General features: G+C 36.5%; 1 protein-coding gene across 3 annotated transcripts in view; it reads left to right on the forward strand.

The window, feature by feature from the left end:
• The window catches only part of LOC126756932 (ras-related protein Rab-3), a 35,657-nt gene that overhangs the window by 18,270 nt on the left and 4,955 nt on the right, over positions 1-12,432 (forward strand). For all 3 annotated transcript variants that reach the window (XM_050470437.1, XM_050470435.1, XM_050470436.1), the window contains exon 2: positions 9,670-9,894. In XM_050470437.1, the coding sequence (XP_050326394.1) occupies positions 9,670-9,894 (225 nt within the window). The remainder of the gene's footprint in view (positions 1-9,669; positions 9,895-12,432) is intronic.

The following is a 12,432-nucleotide window of genomic DNA, read 5'->3' on the forward strand; positions in this document are numbered from 1 at the left end:
GTGGCGATAACCAATTTTTTATTTCTTTTTTAATACTATTAAGTCAGTATTAGAATTTAGGTATTATGTACAATGTCTCTGAATCCAGGCAACAACTTTGACATATCTTTGAGATTTTACAGAGTTTAGACAAGGTTAAGATATTCAACTTAATTCTCAGAGCTATGTATGAATATTTACGTCCGGAAATTAGAAAAGCTAGACAATATACAGTTCGGCCATAAGTTATGTAACAAGTGCAGCCCGTTATAAAAATTAAACAACAATAAAAGTCTTAACAAAGTTAATTTTAAGTTGAGAGATTTGCAAGATTTTTTTTTTTTAAATGGATCAATAGCAACACGCATAGTTTCTATTAGCATTAATGCCGCTGCTCGAACCCAAGATTATTTTTAAAATCTCCAAATTTTAAACTCCGACTACAAACTTTAGTCCAATGGGTTTAAATCTGGACTTCCAGATGGACAATCCTCTGCTGCTATAAAACCAGAAATATTGCTTTTAAGCCACTGCTGTGTGGTTTTTAGCTTGCTTGTTGGACTAAAATCCAAAAAGATTTCTCCTTCTAAGAGAGTTTTGTTTAACTGCTTTACCACGCCTTCTAAAACATCCTGCTTTTACACTTCTGGCCTGGTTTTAAACCCTTTTCCATAAAAGTGGAGGAGAGTAACGCTTTGACAGGTAACTCTCCACCAAACCACTTTGAACCTGTTGAATATCATAATAATCTTTGGAAGTTTTTGTTTAGATTTTATCTCTTTTCTTATTAAAAGCTTCTTCAACAGAATTTATGAGAAGATAAAATAAATATTTCACTTCAACGTTTCAATAATAAAAATTTAAAAGAAAACTACCCAGAAATTTTAAATAAAACACATTTTTTGGGATGGCCTCCACCTCCTTCCGCGAATTTAGCTTTATTTCTTTGATATACTGAAAAAAGGTTCGACAGAGCGGCAATTTCAGTTTGGTGAACAAGAAAAATTCACAAGAAGCCAAATCTGGTGTTTACGATGGTTGATCGATGGCATTCATTGTTCAATGCGATGGTGCATTATCCTCGTGTAAAATTCAATAATTGTTCTTCCACAATTCCCGCCGCTTTCGACGGATGTTCTCACGCAAATACCTCAATACGGCCAAATGAAACTCCTTATTGACCGTCTGTTCCTCCGGAACAAATTCATGATGCACCAAACCACGAATATTGAAAAAACCAATGAGCATCACCTTGATTTTTGAGAGGCCTTCAAGTGGTGTTTTTTAGGTTTCGGCTCATTTTTTCTCCTCCATTCCGATGATTGTGGACTTGCTTGCATGTCAAACTCATAAGCGGATGTCTCATTGGCAGTTATAATGCTCTCCACGAATGTGGGATTAGAATTCACACAAGCAAGCATGTCAAAAGAGACCTGGTTACGGTACACTTTTAAAAAAAAATTTAGCTTTATCGGAATGAGTTGAGCAAAAACGCATTTCATAACCAAAATATTCACCAAAATCATTCAAACGGACTCACGAGAGATGTCGAGCTCTCTGATACTTGCCTGATGATTTTCAAGTACCATATCCTTCACTTTTTGAATATTTTCATCAGCTGATGAGGTTGGAGGTCGTCCTCAGATATGGCATAGTGATTACCATTTACCTGGGGAATTGAAATTACAATTTCGTGTACTTTTTTGTCACAATATATGTCAAATTTTAAGTATAATTATTATATATACTTATCTGAATTATAAGATAGCTTAATTGCTTTTCCGCGCCTTCTCCTTTCAAAGCTTTTGTAGAATCACTCGAGCTCATTTAAAAACATTTTTGGAATAACTTAGAATGCAAATATATTTTACACTATTTCGTTACAAAATAAATATTTTTTTATAAAGTTGTTTCCCTCTGTGTGTCTCTTAAGCAACTTCCAAATTATTTGTATAAAATCTAATAGCCTTTACACATAGGCGAGAATTGATCAATTAACTGGCCTTTGGTCGATTAAAGCGATAATTTTGATCTTATTTAACTACAACAATTCTTCAACGAATTCAGTTGAAACTGTAATGTAATTATTTGGGTAGTTGTCCACGCTGTAAATGTGGTTGTGTACATGAATAAAATAGCAATTAGTGGATGAATTTTATTCATTAAAAATAAAATGCAAAACTAACAAACAACAAGCAAATATAGCAGCTCATCGTTAGTTGAGCCTATCCTTTATCGATCGAGTCGGCTGTGCGTAAGGTCAAAACTGGTTACTCAATTATAATTTTAATGTACATACGTTTGTAAAAGAAAGAAGGTTTGTTTCAAATACGTCAAATTCATAAAGAGTTAAAGATCACAAAGAATAACGTTATACAAAATATTTGTAAAACCAATCACCGATTAAATCGCTCCCTGAAAACAAAACTGTGTTTTGTCAAGTCAAAAAAAATTTCAGAAATTTTAGAAAATATAAAACAAATACAACATTTCATGGAGTGTTATGGTTTCAACATCAAACATTGCCTAATTTCTTGATTGCTATTTAAAGAGTTTTCCACAATTCCATTTCAACAACTATTTTTGGCTACCAGCATTTAGTATACATATAACATGCATTTGATATCTGCTCCCTTGGGTAGTGATATTTTTCGTCTTTATGCAATTTCCTATGAAATTCTCGTTAGTGTTTTGGATATCAGGCAAAATGCTGGTAGCTAAACTCGAAAAAAAACAAAAACAGAACTGTCATGCAAAATGACCTACTTTTTGTTGTTCATATATTGCTTATAAATATTTTTCTTAGAGCTGATAACAGAAAAGCCCTTTAGACTGCTGGGAAATTGTGTAAGCGTAATTTATATTAAGGTGTCCGGCATTTTCCAAAATTTGATTATTGAAATGGTAATATTATTGCTATTTTTTCAAGAAAAAAATCACACGGTGGCAAATCTGGTGAATTCGATCATTGATTGATGGTATTCAAATCTAGCTTTATGGTGACGAGTCGAACAATAATGCTTTGTACCTCTCGTATGCTTGTCTTTTTGATGAAGCTGAATCACTGTAAGCCTTTTCCATTCTCAATGATTCCGCACATGAAAATTGATCTGTGATCGATATTTTTATCTCTAATCGATTAAAATAAGTCCTTGCATGTACCACTTTTTTTGTACAATATATAGACTTTTGGACCTTTGCAAAGTCAATGTTATAAACTAAGAACAAATTGTTCATTTCTGATATAGCTACTAGACAAACTGAAGGGTACTAAAGCTTGCGGCCAGCGGAAGTTAGGGTTTTTTTCTTGTTTTATGTTGAAGTTCATATGTCAGAAAAGTAGCCAAGACTCACACCCAAAATATTAGTGAAGTTCTAAACCTGTTAGGAACCACTATCCACTATATTTTATCTTCAATGATTAACTAGAATATCCAATCAGCACGGTCTAGTCAATGATTTGATGGTTGCGAGATATTACTTTCATGATACTTAAATGCTTTATGCTGAACACGCTGAGCAACCCTTATGCATAAACATATAGAGAAACCAATTTAATCTAAACTGCGTAGGAAGCAAAAAGCAGAAGCAGGAAATTCGATACATGCCGGAGAGACAGCGACGGGTGATGGACTAGGCAGCCACATTTCTGTGGTCAGTAGCGAGAGCATGAATGTGTGTTTGTAAAAAGAAGAGAATATGAAAGAAAAACTTATCAAGAGACTTGGAATGACATCAGCTGCTGTAGAGTAAAAAAAAGATGCGCAGAGATAAACTTAGAGTAATGACGAGTAGAGGAAATGTTGTGATATCGAGCTAAAAAGGGAACGAAAGTGAAGCATAAAAAGTAAGCAGACACTTTCAAGGACTCTCCAGCGCATCAACAGTAAAGTAATTTGTGCAAAAACTCAATCATGCAGGCCAGCTACAAGCATGGAATGACATGGCAGATATAATATAAGCATCAAGTTGAAATTTTAGTGCCTTCAAAGCGCACAATTAATCTTGATGATGTGGCGCTGGCAAAGGTCGCATACAATGGCAGTGACCCAGAGTTAGAGCCAGTCGCCCACGATACCGAAAAACCGCTCAGACAATTGTGGCGTATTAAGTGCCCGGAAGATGTCCTCAAGGTGGTGGCATTTGTGGCATAAACAAAAGCGAGAATATCTCAGAAGTAAGCAGACAGCCGGGCGCACAGTCATGCATGACGCTACAATATGTGTGTACACACACACACAAATATATTTGAAAACATCCTTGAGCAGTTGCTGTGGCGGCGGAGGCCAAGCATGTGATGCGAAAAGTGTTGGTCATGGCGTATGAGCAACATTGTATGCCATGTTGGTAAGCAAATCAAGGGCGGCATGAACGACGCGATTTGTTCGCGTTGTGACCTTCGTTCGTTACGCTCTTCGTGCTGCCACAACCACAAGGTATAATGTGTACTTTCGAACAAAAATAAAAACAAAAAACAGAAACTAAAGTTTTCTGCCGCCAGCAATTTGTCAAGCGCTTCCTACACGCTTCGCTTCGATTCGAACTTCGTAGGAGTATAGATCGGAAAATAGCAAAAACCGAGTAGTGAAGAGAAATAGTTACCCACGCAATGCCATGTAGTGCATACATCTACATAAGTACGCCTAGTACACACCGTACACGCCAAGCGATTACTTGCTTTTCCATGAAATGAACAAGAAAAAAGGAACAAAAAAACAAAAATAAATAAAACGGTACATTGCTGTGCAATGTTGACTATTTGTTCTTCGTGTTTGCTCAACATTCCTTCGATTGGCTTTATTTTCTCGGCTGCGCCTTGATGCGCATTTGCAATGTTCTACGATGTTCATCGGCGGCACGGGGGCGTATGAGCAACAAATTTTCATTGTGTACGCATAACAATGGACTAATGCATTTCCCGACTCACTGCGCTGCACACACACACCCGCAAGCACATTTTCTCACTCAAGAAATCGCGTAAAACAAAATGTAAGCACACGCAGATGGTCGCGTAAATCGCTTAAGTGTTGTGCCTGTTTTGCTTGCGTGTAAGTGTGTGTGTGTGTGTGTGTGCGTTTAACTTTGGCTTGGGTTTCAGCTTAGTTGACTGTGGGGAAATTAATTTATTTCTCTTTCATTTCTCGCGTGAAATCATCTGCTGGAAGTGTTGGCGTAGATATTCATACTAAATATTTGTGCGAGTAAATGGAATTGAATTTAATTGAATTGAAATGAATCGCCTTAGAGAAGCTTATCTACTTGCATATGTTGTTATGTTTAATTTTGCGCCAACGATTTGTTTCAATCGCATGTTATTGGAATACATGTAGGATTTTGAAAATTACGCTTAATTATTGGTCTGATCAAATTTGATCCGGACTGGTCGGATTGTTAAAACCTTATTAATGTTCGTGTGAAGTTTGATCTTCATATGTGAAAAAGTTTTTCTGACGGTTTTTAGAATGCAAAAACAATTAAATAGCTTGTCTGAAATTTTGAGATTCCAATAAAATCGGGGCACACGGAATTGTTGAAAATGTTGCAAAGATTTTGGGAAATTCAGTTTCTCACGAATTTGAATATTTGTGTGACAAAAAGTATTCAGTAAAGGTCGTGTAGTCATCGAAAATTTGCCTCATGGGAGTAAAGAAACAGATTTTGAAAAGCGTCTTTTTAAGGGGTCAGTAGGGTAATCTGGCCTGTTTTTTTGACTTTTTTTTGCATAGAAATTTTTATTCTACCATAGAACTTTTTAGGAATATCGTGGAGGGTATAAAAACATTTTTTCGGAATTTTTTGATGACAAGTGTCGGAGAAAAGGCTGGGTGAATGAGATGCGTTTTTCCACTGGCGGACACGATTTCTCATGCTTGGATCACCTGAAACACAAAAACCCAATTTATTCTTAAAAAGTAGCTGAATGGTTATCGTCCTACTAGAATCATGAAAAAATTTTGATAAATAAAAAAGTAATTAACTTTTTTTTTTAATTTTTCACCATGTTTTTATACATAAATTTTGTCATAACAAATGTCAATAAATTATAAATATTTTGGTTAACGTTTCAGTTAATGTTTCGGTTAATGTTTCAGTTAATATTTCGGTTAATGTTTCGGTTAACGTTTCGGTTATGATGATGATTTCAGTGTCAAAATACCTGAATCTGTTGTGGAGCCTATTACAGGACGCATAATGGTCACTTCATTATGTCGCTGAGGACCATACATTAATCAAAGGCATGTTTACTGTTGACGAGCTGTGGGGTGTTGAAAATGACGGCTAACGATCTAGCGTATGACGCCCCAAACTAGGCCGAAACCGAGAAAAACAGAATTCGCTGTTTGCTTGTATTGGCTCGGTAGTCTATTTCGAAGATAACAAATATTTGAAGACTTCATTGGGATTAAAGTAAAATATATTTTTTCAGTCCGGTTCATATTTGATCACGTGGTGATTTTTGTTGTTTCGCTATCCCACCCACTTTTTAGGCAATTTTTCATTTCTCAGTACCCCATACTATCTTTAGGGATCCTTGGATCCATCTACGTGGACAGATATCACATCACTTCCATCGCGCCCAGCAAGCTCCTTGCATTGTTCAGAGTGCTGAACCTTTATTTACCATATGTGATATAGGATAGGGTACAATAGACATAGGTCGCCATGCATAACCTCAATTATTTTCTATCTATGTATCTATTTTCGTGATGTCATCACAAAATTTACACTGCCATTCTATTGTTCTTAAAAAGATAAAGTTAAATTCATATATTTTTTATTACTCGATAATTGGTCAGTCCACGTCCCATTAGCTTATTTGACTTCTTAGTATATATGTATATATGTATATCAAGTTTCAAGAAAGTTACTGCTTATTTACTCATTTTTACGATTTTGAGTGAATCTCAGGATATAACTCACTTAAGCCACATAATCTGAAATAGAATGACTTTCTACCGTCCTGTTGGCCTTCAAATTTATTTCTCATGCAACTGTGTGGTGAGTTGTAGTATTACTGAGATACCCATAACTTCACATGATAACCAAATGATAACCAATTTGTGGATATACAGAATGAAAATTGCTTCTGAGTATAGCTTCTCGGTTTTAATGAATAAATCAATTCTTGTTTAGATTTTTAATGTACTTTCTTCGATAAAAAAAAATATTTATTTTCATATGAAATACAGCTAAAAGTTAGAGTGGAAATTATTATAATAATACATATAATAGAATAGTCTGTCACATACCCAACCCACCCAGATGATTCAAAATTTGTAAAAAGTACTGCCACAAATTATTTTCAAGAATCCTCTATTGCATTAAGCTTCACCAAATGAGCACTGAAAATTGCTTACTCTATCAATATCATCCACTTTTCTTCTTCAATTTACTTCTGCCAGCTTTAAAACACATCAGGTTTTTAATATTTTTCTAAGTTCTAAGCTAGTTCGTGCTCTTAATACCCTGCCAAGTTTCTACTTTCACTTTTAAATCTTCCGTGCTTGCGTTACCCGCTAACCCACTTAGCCGCGGTTAGCTAAACATGTGCGCAATGCCACACTAGCAGCCCGAAAACGGAAATTTTAAGTCTAACATATCTTCCACGTACCGTTAACCAGTGTAACTGCAAACATATACGCTTAAGCCTAAGCATTCGGTGAATTGAGCGCACGAGACTACTTAATCCACTTGCAATGCATACTTGAAGATATATAAGTAGATATAAACTTGTAAAGATCGTTGTTTGTGTGGTATGATACATCAGTGAATTGTGCAGTAGCATAGCTCGGGTTGAGATTATCATAGAACTAATGCTTTTTTGGTGGACACTAGTCTATATTAGTGGTGAAAAAGTTTTTTTTATAAAGTGAAAGCAAATTTTAAAAAATATATATGGAAATTTAAAAATTTTTATACTCTTAACAGGCCACATAAAGTTCACCACGAAGTTTGTAGCACCCCGAAGGAAACGTCGGAAATTCTATTAATATTATATACTATATAATATTAATATAAGAGATCAGCGTAACAAGCCGAGTCATTTTTGCCCTGACCGTTTGTCTGGTTGTATATACGCTCAGTTTTTGAGATATCGATCTGAAAATTTGTATAGATGTTTTTCTCCCAAAGAAGATGCTTATTCGTTGGAAACGCCGAAATCAGACTATAATAGCATATAGCTGTCATATAAACTGATCGATTAAAATCAAGTACATGTATGGAAAACTTTTTTAGTTGACGAGATATCTCCACGAAATTCGGTATAAATTATTTTCCAAGCCAACACTATAATATCTGAACAAATTGTTCAGATCGGATAACTGTAGTATATAACTGTCATACAAACTAAGCGATCAAAATCCAGATAAATATCTTTTTATACCCTTTTATGCCAGAAGAAATGTACCTGTGAAGGGTATTGAGGCTTCGGTGCAACTGAAGTTAACGCTGTATGGATGCTTAAGAGCCTCATTCTTAATCTGGAAGATTTTCGAACTTAAATACAAGTAGTATTCTGAAAAAGGTGGGGAAATGTCGGCGTGGGAATCAAGTTTTGTAGACTGGAAATTTTTAGAATACTATAATTGTTAGGTTGATAGCTACTAAGAATAATATCTAGACAATGTCTTAAATAATGTTGCTTTAGAAATTTTTAGTTTTTAGGCAAATTGCGTATCGAGAAAGAGTTTTAGTACTGACGGCTTACTCAGTGGTCTCTTAGAACGAATCAAAGTCAAAACAAATTGCGTTTACTGAGGACTCCATAGAGCTTCTAAATAATATTTTACAAGTACAAATCACTGTTAAGTTTCTACTAAATTGATGTCTAGTATGTGATTTTCAATATTGGAGTTAAAAAATGCGCCAGATTATAGACCAAACGTCAACAGATACACTGTCGAAGAGAATATAAAATTTCTAGTTAATAATGAGACACAGTTCACCAGAAATCTTTATAAACTTATGCATTTACCTACACATATATACAAGTATACAGGTGTATTTGTAAATATATACATGTGTAAAGATAAATGCATATGTTCGTGTACCTCATTTGCAAGGCGGTGAAGTGAAGCAACAGGTTTACACATTGAGGCCACAGAAAAGCAAGCGTAGGCCTACACATTGCGGGTTTCAAGCGGCTGAGGGTATGAGAAATGCAATTTACTTATATGCTTAACTAACACTTAAGGAACTGACTAAGCAAGTAAGTAAACGCTTAAGTGCAGGCATACTTGTGGCAACTTAGAAATGCGTGCAGGAATGTTTAATGAAGCAATATTGGTGTAAGTGGCAGTGTGTATGTGTGTGTTACGGCATTGATACGCTCATCCTTGACACACATATATATATGTGCATGTGTATGAGTATGTAAGCTACTAAAATATTAAAACAAATGAGGAGTAAATTAAAGTGTGTTTGTACTAGAGTAAAGTGGAGAGCAAGTGGAGCGTTCATTAAGTGCGAAACTTATTGTATGAAAAACTATAGTCTTTATATACTACTTCACTGCTTTTATACACTATCATTATTTAACTTCTTCAGAGCATGTTAAACTTATAGCCTGTTAGATCTGGTTTCCTTCAAAATGTATATCTATTTCTAAAACTATGCTTTTCCAACTTTAACTAACAACTAATTTCTTAAATATAAAAAATATTAACTTTTCAAACATCCCACTTGCAGATGGCTGGCGGTGGGGACCCCAAGTGGCAGAAGGATGCGGCCGATCAAAATTTCGACTATATGTTCAAATTGCTTATAATCGGCAACTCAAGTGTGGGCAAGACAAGTTTCCTTTTTCGCTATGCCGATGACAGTTTCACCTCAGCTTTTGTGTCGACGGTCGGCATCGATTTCAAAGTGAAAACCGTGTTTCGACACGACAAACGCGTCAAGCTGCAGATCTGGGTGAGTAGCAATGCCAAGAGGGCAAAGGAATGCAGAGAGGAGAAATAGAATAAGAGAGGAAAATAATAAAAAGAAAAAATGACATAAGAAGCAGTAAAAGCAGAGAAAAAATAATAAAAAAATTCTTTCAATAATTGCAAGTAGGTAGGGGCGTGTAACGAAGCATAGCCGGGACATGCACGTGATTGATTGTGTATATGCGAGCGTAAATAATTTAAAAACTCTCCCTTTCTCTGTAGCGCATGAAAAATGAGTTTCTGCAAAGCAACATTTTTTATTAATTGAAAATTGTGTTTTTGTTGTGTTGCGAACATTGTTATAAATGGACACTGGCAGCGAGCAAAATATCACAAAGAACTAACCATTAAGCGTGAATAAGTTTTATATTCTATACACAGCTGTATAGATGCAGGCCGGGGTGGAAAAAGATATAAATATGCAGCAAGTTGCTTAGCCATGGACCTTTTTGTCGTCAACTATTTCCATTTAATGGCATATCATTTATGACCTTGACCAGTTACGCAGCAACTTATAAAGACTCAGTGGTCTGTAGTTGCACTCGGAGGGTTGTGCTGATAGTACTTGACGTCAATGGCAGTACACGTTTTATAAAGGAACTTGGTTGAAAGAAAGCAATAGAGCTAAGAAAAGAAGATAATTGCCACTTTTCCTCTTATATAAACAGTGATGCATTTCAGGGTTCCTAACTTTTTTAGAGAAAAATACAGAAATTTCAAATTTTTTATTTTTTGAAGATTATCTCTTTCAAATGTTAGCGACAACTACCCTTAGATGATCCATCCGTTGAGTCCAATTTTCGATTACACGTTAGAGCATTTGGACTCGTAACTGGCGAATGAAACGCGTGATGTTTTGCTTCGAGGCCTGAATCGAAGCGCGATTGTCTGCATAGACATAAGACTTTATATATTCCCACAGTAAATAATCTAATGGTGTGATATTACACAATCTTGGTGGCCAACTGACCGGCCCGAAACGTGAAATTATCTTCTCGCCGAAGTGTTTTTGCAATAAATCCATTGATTGATGCGGTGTGTGGGAAGTGGCGCCGTCTTGTTGAAACCAAATGTCGCTGAGATCATGAGCTTTAATTTCAGACATCAAATCCATCATGTCGCGATAGCGGTCTCCATTGACGGATACGTTTTCACCAGCATTATTTTTGAAGAAACATGGACCGATGATTCCACTGGTCTACAAACCACACGATACAGTTGTTTTTCTCAATGAAATGGCTGCCCTTGAATCTCTTCAGGTTGCTCTTCGTCCGAAATGTGGCAATTCTGTTTGTTTACATACCCATTGAGCCAGAAATCGCTAAATAAAATTTAACTCGAAAACTTCGGATCTTTTTGAAACTTTTCAAGGTCCCATAGAGCGAATCGATGCCGCTAGGGAAGGTCGAGCGGATTCAGTTCTTCTACGCTTTCAATTTAAGATCTCGATATAAAATGCACCAAGTCGTTCCATACGTCCATCCGAGTTGTTCCGAACGACGCCGAGCCGACTTTCCATGGTTTTCCTGTACACTACGCCTGCTACATTTTCTTCACTGTGTGCTGGACATGGTCTATTCGGTCGAATTATCCAATAATGAATGCTGGGTCTCAAGATGGGTTGCGATACTATTGAGGTTATTTAGGGTTTGTCTTTCGCCGAGACTGATCTTCGGAGCGCACCGACTGGATTCAGTAGAGGACAAACGATACCAGTCGTTATCTCCGAGCATCTGGAGAATCTGGACAAACATTTTCGCGCGCCGTGTTGCTATGAGTGGTGCAAGCCGAAAATGCAGCGTTGATTAGAGCAACGGTTCGCGATTCAATTCTGTGTGAAACTCAGTAAATCTGCAACAGGGACGTTTGATATGATCAAGTAGGCTTTCCCAGTTGTCGCTTTAGCAAGAAGTGATGTTTTTCGGTGGCATCAGGTCCTTTTTGGAGGGCCGAGAAGAGGTCGCTGATGAAAGAGCAAATGCCTTCATTGTCTTTTTTAACATCAAAGGCATCGTCCCCCATTAATTTCTTCCTCCTGGATAAACTGTCAACGCCAAATTGTACGTGAAAGTGCTCCAGAGACTCAAACCAAGGGTCAATTGGGTCAATACCCGGCTCACATCGCCTTTCTTGTGAACTACCTAACCAAGGCCGGCATCCCAATGTTTCCACAGCCGCCCTACAGCCCAGATATGGCCTCCCCGGACTTTTTTTGTTTCCTTGCTTTGAAAGGGGATCCAATCAGCATGCATCCTGGTTCTCAAGGCTGGAAGCGCTGCATCGACGCAGAAGGCGCCTATTTTGAAAGTTTTTAAAGAATTGTAACGTTTGGATGTTTCGGATTTGAACACTCGAACTACCATACAGAAGTCGTTCACACGAATTACTTTGGCTTCGCGCTGCTGCCATCTTTTCAAAACGAAAATAAATAGCAATTATTTTGGTTTTCTAGTCTGCCCTGCTTTTCTATTTATTGTTCACCATTTTCTATTTTAATTTTGCAATCATATAGATCGTAATC

This window comes from Bactrocera neohumeralis, chromosome 4 (assembly GCF_024586455.1).
Source record: "Bactrocera neohumeralis isolate Rockhampton chromosome 4, APGP_CSIRO_Bneo_wtdbg2-racon-allhic-juicebox.fasta_v2, whole genome shotgun sequence".
Classification (NCBI taxonomy): Eukaryota; Metazoa; Arthropoda; class Insecta; order Diptera; family Tephritidae; genus Bactrocera; species Bactrocera neohumeralis.